The sequence below is a fragment of the Mchenga conophoros genome, linkage group LG7 (assembly GCF_057382185.1).
Source record: "Mchenga conophoros isolate Kocher_MC1m ecotype Shallow Benthic linkage group LG7, M_conophoros_male_GT1.1, whole genome shotgun sequence".
NCBI classification, from domain to species: Eukaryota; Metazoa; Chordata; class Actinopteri; order Cichliformes; family Cichlidae; genus Mchenga; species Mchenga conophoros.
Window position 1 is genome coordinate 2258504 of NC_140532.1, and position 15748 is coordinate 2274251.

Consider the following 15748-nt stretch of genomic DNA (forward strand, 5'->3'; position numbering starts at 1 on the left):
AATTTCAACAAAGATGTCAGTCTAATGTCCCAACAATCGAGTTAACACAGGCGACGGTTGGTTACTACCTATATGTGTCTAAGCCAGGTGCTGAGGCAGAGTCATGGGTGCGTCAGCTGCTGGAGATTGCTGGGTGAGATCATGTAGCTGTTGTTACGCCAAAGAACCAAAAGTTCCATAAAATATTTTACATGACAACAAATATCCCAAGTTTGTCTTAAGAGCCGTTAATTTTAATACAACCCGATTTTTAAATACACATACATACATGCACTGAGGATTAGAATCAACTTAAAACAAGAATAAAAGTAATAAGCAGTGTTGGGAAGGTTACTTTTAAATAAAATATATTCCACTACAGATTACAGAATAATATAGTTTCACCCAAAATGTAGTTTATAAAGTATTCCATTATGTTACTCAGAGTAACGTATTCTGAATACTTTGGATTACTTGATATACTGTCACATTTTTACAACTACATGAATATTGCTGTGACTTATTACTATTACTGAAGGTTACTCACCACTGAGCTAACATTGTTAGCTGGCGTTAGCTGAGGTTAGCTCATAGACTGCTTTCAGAACTGCGTATGATTATTTGCAGTTAGCAGGTTGTTAACGCTATTCATCAAGTCTAACAGTCTGCAGTCTATGAACTAACCTCAGCTAACGCCAGCTAACAATGTTAGCTCGGTAGTGAGGAGCCTTCAGTAATAGTACATCGAAGATGTACTGCAGTGGACTAACGTTAGTTTTTTAAAAAGAACTTAATTTTAATTTTATTTATTCAGGACAGTGCATGTTAATGAACATAAATGTAAAAAAGAATTACATGAATGTAAACATGCCAGATTATAGCCAAAGGCTAATTTCCATCTGTTGTCCTTAAGCATAAAAAATAGACATAAAAATTCATAAAAATTCATCATTCATTCATAATAAAAACTCCATCACCAAACTTACACATACACACCATTCTGTTCCCAAATAAAACATTAAAACTATACAACTCATACATGATCTCACACTTGATTTGTCCATAACCAGTTTTTAACCTTTGCCTTAAACAAATTGAATGTCGAGCATTCTCTAATATAAGATAAGATAAGATAAGATAACCCTTTATTGTCATTGCACAGTCATACATAGTACAGTAGTACAATGAAATTGGAAAACTGTCCTATGTCGGCACTACATATAACACAACACGACACGATATGACATTGTGACGATATCACAATGCAACAAACAACACAACACAGTATCTTAACTTAGTATAAAAAAGAAGAATAAGTGTATGTGTATTGCACACTGTTATTATTGCACATTAATTATTATTGCACCTTGTTATAAATATAAATATTATTGTTATCGTTTTAAACATTGTTACCTCCCCCCTAGGGCTGGGCGATATGACCCAAAATTCATATCTCGATATTTTTTAGCTGGATGGCGATATAAGATATATATCTCGATTTTTTTTTTAAGCCATAAAGTAAGAACAAAAAGAGAGTTCTTAGTCAAAGCTGTGTCCCAGATGTCACACAGGCACTTTTATTAACATACAGCACAGATGTACATGAAAAATTACTCAAAATTAAATTATGAGAATTCATTAAATAATAATGCTCCATAAATAAAAGAAAACAAGGTTGTTTTTGTGCTAAACAAAGAGCTCACAATTGTGCAGTCAAAATGTAAACTAAAAGACGCTGAGCGTAATAACAAAGACAGATTTCACAGCTGCTCTGTTCCCAAGTTTTACTGTGTGACTGACAGCCTGGAGTTTGAAATCCGCTTCATAACCACGTCTCTTACAGGTGCCATTTATGGTCCTTATACACACACAGTACGGTAATATTACGTTGATGCACAGTACGTATCACTCCACGAAGCTCCTCGGTAGCCGTAATGCGCCAACAATCCATCAAGCGGTGCAGCTCCGTAACTTACCAAAGTCGTACTCAAACATTTTTGACAGATTGCTGAGCGCCGTGTACTACATAAAATCGGTTCGCGGCCACCAAGCACAACCAGAATTCATACATAAGGCGCGCTATCAACTTTTGAGAGAATGAAAGGATTTTAGGGTTAGCGCTGTTAGCTCGTTAGCATGTTTAGCTCGTTAGCACGTTGACGCCGTCCAGCCCCACGCATGGGGCGATGCGCAGTAACTCGTTAACGGAGATTTGCCGTGTCCGTCTTGTCGCTGCCTGCACGTGAAGCGATGGGGGAGGAGGGGGAGTTGTCTTCAGTGAAGGCGAGGCGGAGTAACGTTGCGTAGAGACAAAAGTGGACGAAAGAGAGGCAAACTTGCGGCTCCACAACTATAATTATAACGTAACATAGACTATATCGATATAAAGGATATTGTCACATCTTATATCTCGTATAAAAATATATCGATATGTTTTAAAAACTCGATATATCGCCCAGCTCTACTCCCCCCTAAAAAAGTCCAGGGAGGTATCCAGTCAGGTCAGCTGTTAGCATTGATCAGGGCTATTGCCCTGTTGTAAAAGCTGTCCTTGAGTCTGTTTGTTCGGGACCTCAGCAGCCTGAACCTCCTGCCAGACGGCAGCAGCTTAAACACCCGGTGTCCTGGGTGTGTGCAGTCCCGTAGGATGCTGCGTGCCCTCTTGAGACAGCGAGTGCTGTACAGGTCCTTCAGGGAGGGAAGAGGATGTCCAATGATTTTTTGGGCCATATTGATGACCCTCTGGAGTGCCTTTCAGTGTGCTGTGGTGCAGCTGGAGAACCACACACCGATGCAATATGTCAGCACACTTTCAATGGAGCAGCGGTAGAAGACGGTCAGCAGCTCCTTCAGGTCCATTTCTCTGAGGATTCTCAGAAAGTGGAGACGCTGTTGGGCCTTCTTTAAGACCGCAGAGGTGTTAGAGCTCCATTGGAGGTCTGTGTCTATGTGCACACCCAGAAACTTGAAACTGGAGACCCTTTCCACGCACTCCCCGACTTCCTCCAACCTAATGGGTTGAGGAAGACTGTTCCACAGATGGCCACCCTTAACAGAGAGGACGTTCTGCCCAAATGCTGTCCGTCTGTGAGGTATAAACAAGTCTCCTCGGATTGTAGCTCGAGTGGTCCTGTCTGAGCTTTCTTTATGCCTAATGAACTGCTTTAGTGGTGGTGGAGCAACTTACTTCCAGATGTTTCTTTAGGTTGGAGTCTTTTGATGCTGAGAGCAGCTTGGTTGCTGACAGAGTCTGCATTGTACGCTCAGATTTGATCCCTTTCTTCTTTAAATGTGAAGTGCAGTCAGAATTTCCAAGTAAGAAATGCATTCCTGCCCGTGCACTGCTGCCTCTGTTGTGCTGGCTCTGGGTCCATTGAGTAACTGAGGACACCAACATTAACAGGATGCTTACATTAGAGCCTCTTAATGCAAGTTTAAGTTTCCGACAATGTGTGGAATTAACAAAATGTCAGTTTTGGCCAGCGGTCATATTTCCTTCTAATAATATGACGCGAAAGTGGAATAAAATGTATCCATGGACTAGAAGACTTTATTGAAGAAGGGACACTGATACGGCACAAACACCAAGCCCTCTAAAAAGCATCTGGCTTCCTTTTATGCTCTCACTGTTTCAGCTGAGCATCTGGACTTGCCCAGGTTAACCAATCAAAATGAAAACATAACCCTCCACACAAACAAACATACAATAACATTAGAACACATAACAAGCATATACATATTTCCAACACATACTATAAACAAATCAATAACATACTCTTCAACCATTTCTATCTAAATTAAAAGCCTTCTTAACCAGACTCCCCTAACCTGGCACACTGGTCTGCTCCAGCAGCTCATCAGCAGGTGATTGAGCTGCTTTTACTCTTTTGTTCCACATCCTGCAAGAAGCAACCAGGAAGGGTGAGTACTACTAACACTTCTCTTTTTACACATACCAAAAGTTTAGGTTACAGACAAATGATTAAATGTGAACAGCTCAAACTTTGGCTCCTTTCTGACACAGGTAGGATGTGTGGATTGTCTTTTCACCTTTACAAGCTGTTACTTAAATCCTAAATGAAATAAACCTAATAAAGAATCAGTAACGTTTGTCCTGTAAAGCATCCACGGGACACAGGTGTGAGGACAGCAATACTTTTATTAATACTGTGGTTTTCAGTACTCCTCTGACTGTCACTGCGGACATATAAAGAGTGACAATCACCTTCACTTCTCAGCACACCTGTTCACCCCGCCCCTGCGCCGCCCGGGAGCTCACTGCGTCACCCCTCCTCTGCAGCCGGCCAGAGACCACACCCACACCACAGAATCCAGAAGAACAAATGTGTGTTTTTCTTTATTATATTGTTTTAATTCCCAATCAGTCAATCAGTTAATAAAATACAAGTAAGGGTAATGGAACCCCTGGTCTCCATTACACAAAATTAGAGAGGGGATAGCCTAACATATGAAACGGGAAAATACTGCCATGTAATCCATGTATTTCAACAAAGTAACTGTATTCTAATTATCACCTATTTAAACAGCAACTGTAACTGAATAGTTGCGCATATTTTGTATTTTGAAGGTCAAGAAAAAGAAGCCACAAAGATGATTATATATTTGATTATATATTTTCTTTCTGCTTGCGTCTCTGTTCTGAAGTGAGGTGTAACTCAAGGTTGCGTTTCTGGAAAAGTGCTCGCTGCTTTTCCTCGTTCGGTCTTGATCGAAAGGTTCCTGACACAGTTCTGTGTCTAGGCTCTTGAACTGATTACCATACCTTCCTGGGGTTGGGGAGGCGCAGTTGTTATGAGGGGTGCTTTTAGGTGTTGTTAGAAGTGTAGGTTGCTCCATGTATTTGATATCAGTTGGAAACAGCAGCTGACAGAGACCGTGGCAGGGATCATACTTTACTGTCTTTGCTTTTTCTAGTGGAAGATCCCGTTGAAATTAGTAATATGACTCTGAATCAGAATCAGCTTTACTGACTGTTTACATGAATGGAGCCTATAATGGTGACAATAGCAACATGAAACAGACAAAAGCAACACATGTCGCATATTTGAAATACTTGAAATGTGCAATTCACTTGTATTTTTATTTTTATTCCTATTTATTCTATTTATCCCCTTCGTATATTTTATTTATATTGTCTCTGTATTTATATATATATATATATATATATATATATGTGTGTGTGTGTGTGTGTATTATATATATATATATATATATATATAATATTCTGTAACTCTGTAACTTCTGTCGGTGCTGTGCTTTTTTGGAAATCGAATTTCCCAGAGGAACCCACCCGAGGGATTAATAAAGTTCTATCTAATCTAATCTAATCTAATATTTATGTGCAGTGATGCAGAGTGTGAGGATGTTGCAAAACATTAAGGAATAAATACAGGATGGATAACTTGTTACTGTACATACATGAGAATATACACGAGAAATGTCGTATTTATATTTTCCATTCTTGGCTCGTTTGTCTCTTAACATTGTTGGTCTTTCCTCTCACATATCAAAAGTATTATTTTATTCTATGAAAACAGAAAAAAGAAGATAAACACTACTAATAATACACTATTTATTTCTTGAAAGACATAATTATTTTCAGAGGACTATATTTTTTTCTTTTCTTTATGTGGGACATGAGCACAAACATCCGGGTCCTTGGTTTTAATACCTTACTATATGCAGTTGCAGTCTTTTCCGATGTCAGATGGAGGAAATGCAACCTCAGACAGACAACAATCAAAGTCAGTCAGCGTGGCCACATCCTCTTTCACTGGCTGCATATCATCCTCCTATTTCAGACAACTGGTCCAACATTAACTTCTACTGTTGTTGTGGAGCTATAATTTTCCACCAAGTTGCTGAGAAGAGACTGAAAAAGCAGTTAAATCAGTCACCAGCCACGTTTTTAGGTATCAAATCTGAATTATAGAAACATAATTACTAAAAAATGTTCAATAGCCACAAATATAACAAGTAGAAATTATATTTCTGAGGTTACAAAATCGAGTCTGGAGTATTTGAGAGTAATGAAACTGAACCGTAGAACTGACTGAGCTAAACCCACCGAACACACACTTCAGTCATGATTTGTTGATTCCACTTAGCCACGGCTTACAAAACCGAATATGACGCTCTTTGTGTCATTCCCATAATCTAAAATATGTAGTGATGATCACGAAATATGTGACAGGGAATGTTACACACTGTTTGACATTTTATTCTTCATTCAGCTGTGTCATTTTAATTGATTATGCCAGCCATCTTCCTGCGGTCCGCAGCTGAATGTGTGTGCTCTGAACTGAGCAGACAGCAGTGATACAAGCCCTATGCTTTTACTTACTGATAAATGAATATGGCAGAAATATTGTCTGGGAAAAGCAATTCCTCAGGCGTCACAACAATTCTGGCCCTCATTTTTCACATCCATTGAGAAACTGAAGGGAGGAACTTGACTGCTGCACTGAGAGACACTCACAATGACCCACAACTGACTTTTGTGTGGGGCTAACCTTTTCCTTTTCTCAAATCATGATGGCTGTATGCAGAAATGTGTCCCATGTTACGCTTGTTTAGGTGTAAGAAATGGACAGATGGATAGAATAGAAAGGGAGAGTAAAGAGCTCTAAATGTTTCCATTATGTCAGAGTTCAGTTGCTTTGAACAGCAGACCCATCCATCTGTCTCAGCCTCTACGACTTATCTCTGTGTTGGAGGTTAGGGGTACTTTGCATGAAGATTAAGTGTGCTTTGTGACAATGCTGCCCCTTAAGAAAGACTGATGGGCTGGTTTATAGACATCTGACCTTTGGGCCATGAAAAAAGGTTCAGTGAGGAACACGTCACTGAGGCGAGCAGTGACGAGGTAGACTGGCAGATATCTGAATCCTGAACATTTTTCACAACATTTTTTTTCCGTATTAGGATTTTTTTTCTGCTGATAGTCAACTAAATGGCAGGATACTGAAACTGCAGGCTTAAGCTAGTGCCCGACATGCTTTGTTCTACATCATCCCTGCAGAACCAAAGGCAATCTCCCTACACTATATTTTATGTTATTAGGGCTAAACAGCAGCAGGGTTGAATTCTAATGAGCCATCCTCCTCTTTAATAATTGTGCAGTAATTAATTGATTATTCCCACCTGCAAACTCAGAGGTCACAGTCAGTTACACAACGGCATGACTTTAGCTACTGAGTGCTTCCCCCCCCCCTCTCAAGGACACCTGACAAGGATCTTGTGTTTTAAAGTAAAAGGCTGGAGATGGAGTGAAGCCTCCCTTCTCTGTGGCTCTCAGCTACAAGCCCTCTTGTTCTATCTGAAAATGTAAATAGGGCTTCTTTCGTTCGTTCTTTTACTTCAAGGACTTCTTCAATTTCAAGCACCATGTTTTTCAAACGAATGCTTCTCCAACAGGAGGTGTTGTTGTTGGAGACTTTTTCAGACTTATTCAATCTTGCCTTTCCCTCTAGTTAATATTTCTTTTATGATTTTATATCATGCACTTCTATGCTCATTTAAATTCTTGTTTGCTCTGTACCTGTTGCTTTCCTATGTATTAGTGACAGTTATCTGTTTGCATATTTAGTACTTGCTTTGGTCCTATTTCTATTATCCTCCTCCTATACTCTATTTTACTTGTTAAGCACCTTGGCATACCCTTGGTTTTTAAGTGTGCTTTATAAATAAAGTTTATTATTATTATTATTATTACTTTTATCAGGTGTGGGCTTCGTTTTCACAGGAATGCTTCCAAGAGCACAGAGAAAGGCTAAAGGGGTTACCCTGGCTTAAGAATAGAACAGAAATGCGCTTTTCGGTGTTTTTAGTTTAGAACATAGAGCTAAAAAAGAAGAAGGAGAAGCTGCACTGAAAGTAACCTAAAAAGCAGTGACAATAAATTCGTCACCTACATATGCAAAGGTCGTTTTTTTACATTTATAATAAACATGCAGTAAAAGAAAATTCGAACTGAACTTGGCTGCGGTGCACATGCTGAAAAGAGAACTGCGAAAATTCATTCCCCGCACAAATTATTGAGGCTGTGGACAGCTACAGGTACCTTGGTGTTCATCTGAACAACAGACTGGACTGGACTCATAACTCAGACGCCCTCTACAGGAAAGGGCAGAGCAGGCTGTACCTGCTGCGGAGACTCAGGTCGTTTGGGGTGGAGGGCCCACTCCTGAAGACCTTCTATGACTCTGTGGTGGCTTCTGCTATCTTTTATGGTGTGGTCTGCTGGGGCGGCAGCATCTCTGCTGGGGACAGGAAGAGACTGAACAGGGTGATCCGAAGGGCCAGCTCTGTTCTAGGATGCCCTCTGGACCCAGTGGAGGTGGTGAGTGACAGGAGAACGGCGGCTAAGCTGTCATCCCTGATGGACAACATCTCCCACCCCATGCAGCAGACTGTGACAGCACTGAGCAGCTCCTTCAGTGGGAGACTGCGGCACCCACGGTGTGGGACGGAGAGATTTCGCAGGTCTTTCCTCCCCACTGCTGTCAGACTCCATAATAAAGACTTTAACTGATCAAGCACACACATCCATACATATGCAATAATACTAAGTGCAATAATCCTTTCTGTCATCGTTGTATTTTTACTCAGTTGTATATAGTATTTGTATTTGTATTCTATTTTTATCTTATTGTATATTTATTTTATTTTATTCTACTGTATATAGTATTTTATTTTATTCTATTCTGTACAGCTGTGTACTGTATTTATTCTTATTGTATTCTAATTTTTGCGTAATAACTTTTGCACTGTCCACTTCCTGCTGTGACAAAACAAATTTCCCACGTGTGGGACTAATAAAGGTTATCTTATCTTATCTTATCTTATCTTATCTTATCTTAAATTAACAATTGATCATTTAGCTAGAAGCAAGGAAACACGCTGACACGAATGCAGCTCTAAGCACTTTAATTCTTATTGTCTGCACTGAAGCACCGCAGCAATTTCCTAATGTTGTAAACCTCAACATCTGGCAATAAACCCATTCTGATTCTGATTCTGATTCTAAAGGAAGCTATTAAAGGCCGAGTGAATGATTCATGTTTAAGCCTCTTTGGTCGCGGCTCGTGTTTCTAGTTTGGGTTTAAAATGTTTCATTACTGAAGTTTTTCTCTCAGGCACCATCGCAGTGGTGCGGCTTCGTGGGTAATAGAGGCTTCCCGTGCGCCACTGACACTGATGACAGACACCGTAAATAATCTTGAAAAGAGGGTGAATTACAGACACTATCGGGGGCATAAACCTGTCGCGTGTGAAAACTGAAACGGCGCGATACGCGTCATGTTGATGAATCCTCGAAACCTGCGGCTGCACCTGCCGAAAACTCCACAAACGAACCGGGTGTCGACGCTGACCCGCTGCTTGGATCGCGACGAACTCCCCGCCTCATCCCCCACCACTCCCCTCTCCGCTTCCCCCCCGTCTCTGTCCTGCTCATAAATCTATTGGTCGTGGTCTCGCCTTCACTATCCAGCACTGTGCTGATCAGACTGCAGTTATATTTGGAGGAAGTTGGCAGCTGGCGGCTCACGGCGAAAGGCTTTCCTCTCTCTCCGGCGGTTGGACAGTGGAATTATGAACACAGCTCACAGAGTCTCTATCGCCCTGTCTTGAAGCTGTTTGTGTTTCGCACCCAGAGAAATTTTACCGACCATGGAGATTGGAGTCTGCGTTCTCTTGGCTTTTCTCCTCCACCAGGTAAGACAGACGAGATGTGTGCGCGTGTGTGAGGGATTTGGGGACTATTTCGCTGAGACTGGGAGCGATCCCACGCTCTTTTTATTCTGGTCTTCCGCCTGGTCTCACCCGGGCTACCCTTGTGTGTTAATGGCGCAAACATATGTGTTGTCAAGTTTGTCCCGGGTCTGGAAATGGCACACGATACATCACCTGCACAGCCAGGTCCATCCGTGCAAGTTTATTCCCGTTTAGCCCTTCTTGCGCGCGTCTGACTGTCATTTAGGGCTCCGAGTTTGGGGCAGAGGATATCGAGGGTCTGGCAGTGTGCGCGGGGTTCGTTCACTTTAGCAATGACTTTCACATTTTGTCCAGAGAAAGAGAAAACATGGGAAGGAGAGAAACTGAAGATGGAAGAAGACTGAAGCAGAGCGCAGGGTGTGTATCCTCTGTCTATGTGCAAATCACGGCACCAGCTCTTGTCTCCAGTCGCATCTATATTCCGCTCAGCCACCAACTTGAGCGTTTCTTTGGGCTTGTGAGGGTGTGAGTGTGTGAGCGAGGAGCACACACAGGAGCATGGAGAAGAGGAGAGGAGGGGAAAGGGGGAAAGGCAGCGGGGGGGTGTCAGAGACACAGAAAGAGGGGCAGTGAACTAACTTGGCCGCTCTGCTGTGTTGGGTATTTTTACTCAAGTCCACTGGTCTCTGCAGACGTGGGCTCCCTTGAGATATTTAATAAAGCCTTAATTCCCACTGTGATAGAGCCACTCGTCCGTTTGATCTGACTTTAATATGAAGAGAGGGAGCGGTAACTCGGAACAGCTGTTAATACCAGTCAAATCTTTAGAGCAGGATTTCTGCACCAAGGATGCCGAACCTTCCTTTTATGTCACTTTCGCCGTATTTTCATCCACCTTTGTGAACTCGAGCAAGGACGGATCCAGGTGCACAAACGCCTCTTTCCAGCCTTGATCTCTGACCTTCTCTTGCTGATGCATATTCATACATCCCTCTTGAAGATCATAACAAGTTTCCTTTGAAATAGTCACTGTGCGATGTCAGGCTCTATTCGTGTGGCATGCTGCAAAGGTTTAAGCGGCAGCTAATTTTTAAAGCATCCTAGCTGAGACTATTTCTAAACACAGCAACAATGCGAGAGCCCCGAAGCGTGCCAGGCAAACAGCTCATTTGGGAAACTGTGCTGTGCTGCTTCTCTCGCTCCTCTCATCCTGTGTGTCTCTTGCTCGCCCTCATCTCAGTATTGAGAGGCAGCACAGCTCTTGTGGTATTTCTTGTTTGACCCGTGCAGGTTTAGTGCACACTTCCTGCTGTGCATTATATTCCCTTTTAATTGGATAAGCCATTTCTACATTGTAGTTCAATTTGCTTATCTGCTGAGATTCAGGTTAATAGTGTCGACAGAGAAATTATTTAACTCCCTGTTTTATTGATTAGGACCTGGCCTCTCTTGCACGTGTATGCTGCGTCTTATTCACACGCATATGTTTTTCATCTTTGTGAGAAGGCGTAGATTCACTTACTCGCCCTGGAAAACATAATGGAGAGTCTTATAAAATGTCTTCAGTACTGAGTAATTTTTAAAATTTGTGATTCCAAAAACCTTTAAACGTGCTTTGGGCTTTCCTTTAGCCTCTGCAGCTGATGGACAAATATTTATGTTAAAATCTGAATCTTTGTGCTGTGGCTGTCCTGTCATCACTGACAGCTAAGGTCTTGGAATTCCCAAAATATAAATCATTCAAGGTGTGAATCCACACTGACTAATGCAAACCAGTGAAAAAAAACACATATGACAGTACTGTCGCCTCCAGCGATTTTCTTCCCAGTCTGGCCGAAAACAAACCAAACAGCTTTTTATGCAAAATGTGAGTTACACAGTCGTTCTACTTGACTCATCATCCAGATGAATAAATATATATTCACAAACTTCCCTTTCTGTCTTGCAGAATAACACGTATTGCAGCGTGTAGGCTCAAACTAGCTTTTCTTTTTTAGAGATTGTCAGACAGGTGGGAGCCAAACTCATCTCCACAGTAAGCTGCTGCACCCACCCACCACCCCCTCACACAGATATGCAGATATACGCACACGTTGCACTAGTAGCCCCCTCTTTGGTAATAAATCCCTGTTTTCCAGATCGAACGCTAAGCAGTCTCTCCCGGTGGAGCAGTGATTCAGAATAGGCGCAGCACAGCTGAGAGGTGCAGGTGCAACGATCCCCCACCCATTCCCACTTTGATTTCTCCTCCTTGTCTTCCTCCATCGAATCCCCCCCCACCCCATCAAACTAGCTGATTAACCAAACTTTATCCACCATTTATTTTCTCAAACTGCCCTGTGCTGTTTTCTCGCCTCTCACCCGTAGATGAAGACGGTTTTACTACAGTTTAAATTCCTGGGTTGGCACCTGGGCACGTCGTGGACGTTTACGGCTGCGGTGACCAACGGACTGTTAACGTTCCTGTTTAAGCTGCCGCCGGCACCGAGAGAGACGGAGAGGAAAGGGGGAGGTCACGGTCCCCAGTAAAAATGTTTAAAGTGTGCAGCTGAAGGCAGCGGCTTGCCACGGTCTCCTGTTACTCATAGATGGGGCTGACCTTCACTGTGACACATACAAACACACACATACACACTGGGAGAGTTGACACACACGCTCGCATTTTATTCTTTTATCTCTTCCGTCTCTCGCAGACACTCAGTCCTGGAGGCGGGTCATTGATCTAGCATGATCAAAAATAGAGGCCACTGCCATTTCTGGTATGCTGGTGCGATTTATAATTCAGGAGCGCAGCAGCAGGTGTGCATCTCGTCGCAGTATTGTCATTTCTAGAATGTTTCTGTTTCTAGCTCGAGTCCTTTTTAATCATATACAACACCAGGGTTCGTTTTCAGTTATCCAGGGATTAAATATGCAGTGTGTCGCCTGTGCACTTTAGTGTGCTTTCCTCTTTATGGACTGTACAGATGGAGCCCGTCACGTCCATCACTGGTTACAATCAACTATCCTTTCAAAAGGAGACCTCCAGCTAAGATCTCTTTCCTCACTCAAGGTTTCTTATGTGGAGTGTCTTTTCAGACCTGGCACCCCTCTGCTACTAAGTGCTGTTTCAGTGATGGACTTTTTATGATGGAGTCTAGTTAAAGAACGAAAGGATGACAAGTCACAAAGTCTAATGATGCCAGTCATTAAGGCAGGGTGGTTTCTTTCTTTTCATTTCGTGGTCTTCGCCCTTCCTCACACTTCCCTGCTCTCTTCTCATTCTTCCCTCATCTCTTCTCACGGCGCCGTCGGGTTTCATCTCCCACAGCCGTGCTGCCAAAATAAAGGGTTAGAGTTAAGAGAAATTGCAGAGAAGTTTGCAATCTTAGCAGCCTACAGAGGCAGACAAACAGCCCGAATAAAAGGAGCATGAAATGGTTCAAGTGAAAGCAGTCCAATAGCAATCTAGACTCTGCTGTCTAAATGTACCCTGGTGTTACTGTGGTTCTAACAATCAGCTGGTAAATAGGCTTTCTAGTGTGGGGCTTTGAGGTTTCATTCTCCTTCACATTGTACTTATCTATGCTCTTTCCTGGGTGGAAGCACGCAGCCAAGCGTGGTGTGTGGTGTTAGAGTGCTCTTTGGAGATTTTTTTCAGACTCTGCTGTTATTGACAGAAAACTCTAAAAGCTTCCTGTAAATAAAACACTCACATGTGCCCGTACACCTGACCCACAATCGCACAACTCCAAACACACACCTGTTCACACTCTTTCCTTGTAATGGGAGACTCCGAGTTTTTATTTATCCGTTTATTCCGTTTGTTCCCTTGAGACTGTGGTCGAGCAACATGCTCTGTAATGGGCTGTAAGGTCAAATGCTATCTTAACTCCAATGAGGAGAGAGTGTGACCTTTGAGGCAAAAACAGTCTTCTTCAATCTTCTTTCCCTCGACGTTGCCACTGCACTCGCTGCAGGAAGGGAGTGGGTTAGAGGAGGTCGAAGCAAGGGAGGATGAAGTGCAGAGATAGCGAGGGTAGTAATTAAAGTAAATATGTCCCCTTAGCGCTCCATTAGAATCTGCCTGCATTTGATATAAGTGGCCTAATTATGCAAAACGCCAGTGGACGTTGTGTAGTGTAATCACGAAATGTGCCAAGTGGGAGAGAAAAAAAGGAAAATGTCGCGTTCTAGGACAGAGGATTAATGGTGCGTTTGTGAGTCAAGCAAAAGACTAACACAAACATACACACATGCACAAAAGGCCTCAGTAACCATGTGTGAAGGACATAGCGGTGCAGTTTAACGTCGTCCTTCCAGTTGATCAAGCTTCCATCACAGTTTGTTCTCCCCTGTCAGACAAGCAGATGAACGAGCACAAAGATAAAGCGGCTGACAGACAAAGAGCTATACAGATACCCAGGTCCAGATAACTGATGAGAGCAAAGCAGCCGTGCCCCTGACGCCACATTCAAAATCTCAAGTGTCAGAGAAAGTGAGATGGTCATGCCACGCCCCCCTCGTCGTCCACTATCAGCTTTAGCAAACTCTGTGCAACACGTTACAGATATTCAGGAGCTATTCACCCGCTCCGTCTCTCTCACACACACACACACACACACACACACACACACACACACACACACACAAAAGCACAAGCATGGGTCTATGTTTGGCAAGGAGAGCGAGTTTCTTTTTTCAGCATGATTGCGATGACTCCTCTCAAAGTGTGTGAAGCTGCCAGCAGCACAGTGGGTGTATTCATGTAAGAGGCTGGTACAGCGGGGTCCTGTTTCTTCCACAAGAGTAGTTTTACAGATAATAGTAGCAGATGATGATACAGTGAGTTGCATTAGCCTTTGCTGCTGCCATGCACTTTCTATTTAGTTCAACTAAGAGACGCGTTGCAGACCATTCACGAGTCATGTGCAACACGAGGCCACAGGTCATTAAAAAGCTGGCTTTTCATCACTGACTGTGTCGTTAGTCACAGCCACAGGGTCAAAGTGGTGATTGAGGTTTGCCAGCTGCACTTGATCTTTTAGGCGAGCTGCTCCCTGCTGATGTTTCTGTAGGTGGAGTTTCCAGCTACAACAGTGTGGCGCGAGTCACCAGTTAGCTAAAATGGTTCACTGTAGTAGATACGAAGGAAGGACACACAACTCTTGGTGTTCCTGTTTGCATTTTCAAAACAAAAGCAGATTTTAGTTATCTCGCTCCCATATTTGGTTGAAATGATCAGAAATGAGATGAGCACCAGTTCTTGCCTTTAGCAAGATTTATAGATATTTTTTTTAACTAAATTTTAAGGAGGTCTTTAAAAATAGATGAACAGGCGTTCATAAGTATGCGATGCACAGCCTACCATATGCTTACCTTGCACTGTCCCCTATGGATTCGTCTGCTGGCAACTACAGCAGAGCAGAATTAGCAACATGGTGCAATAGCAGAGAAGGAGAGCTCTGAACTCTCATGTGAACCAGTATAGAGTTCACATGGATAAAGAGGTGTTGATTGGCTCATCACCTTTGCATTGCAGCGTGCCTGTACGTGTATATATGTGAGATGAGTTAGTGAAGTGGTCCCAGCTTTGACACTATATTTAAACACAGTCTGGTGATGCAGTAATAAGACAGAACTGATTGATTTGTGTTGGTCCTGATTCATTATAATATTGTTCATGACGTTATCATCGGTGAGGCTCTCCCTGGCTGTGTCCTGTACAGTCATACTAGTGCAATGAGATGAGCTTGGTCTCGTTGACTTTTTACTGCTTTATCTGCTCTGATTGTCTCAAATATAATTCGACTCTTTGCAGACACATTTTGAAAGAGTAATTTTTGTGTTGATTTGATCAAAGCAGCCAAAAAGGCTGTACGTGGTGTTAAAGCTGGATAATAGTACAGGATGTATTATCACCTTGACTTTAACATTGTTCTTAAAGCAGCAGTGGAGACTGACTCTCTAATGCTCCACTTGGAGCACGATGAGATTGTTTGAAGGCATCAGCCCTACTTTTTCATTCTCTCCCAACACGACTCTGGGTTTT

The 15748-nt window shown here is 42.5% G+C and overlaps 1 protein-coding gene across 1 annotated transcript in view; it reads left to right on the forward strand.

Moving 5' to 3' along the window:
- The first annotated feature begins 9482 nt into the window (after nt 1-9482).
- Nucleotides 9483-15748, forward strand: part of cdh13 (cadherin 13, H-cadherin (heart)) — a 409102-nt gene continuing 402836 nt past the window's right edge. Inside the window, exon 1 of the mRNA XM_085281498.1 lies at nt 9483-9717. Coding sequence (XP_085137624.1) covers nt 9673-9717 — 45 coding nt within the window. The 5' untranslated portion in view covers nt 9483-9672. The remainder of the gene's footprint in view (nt 9718-15748) is intronic.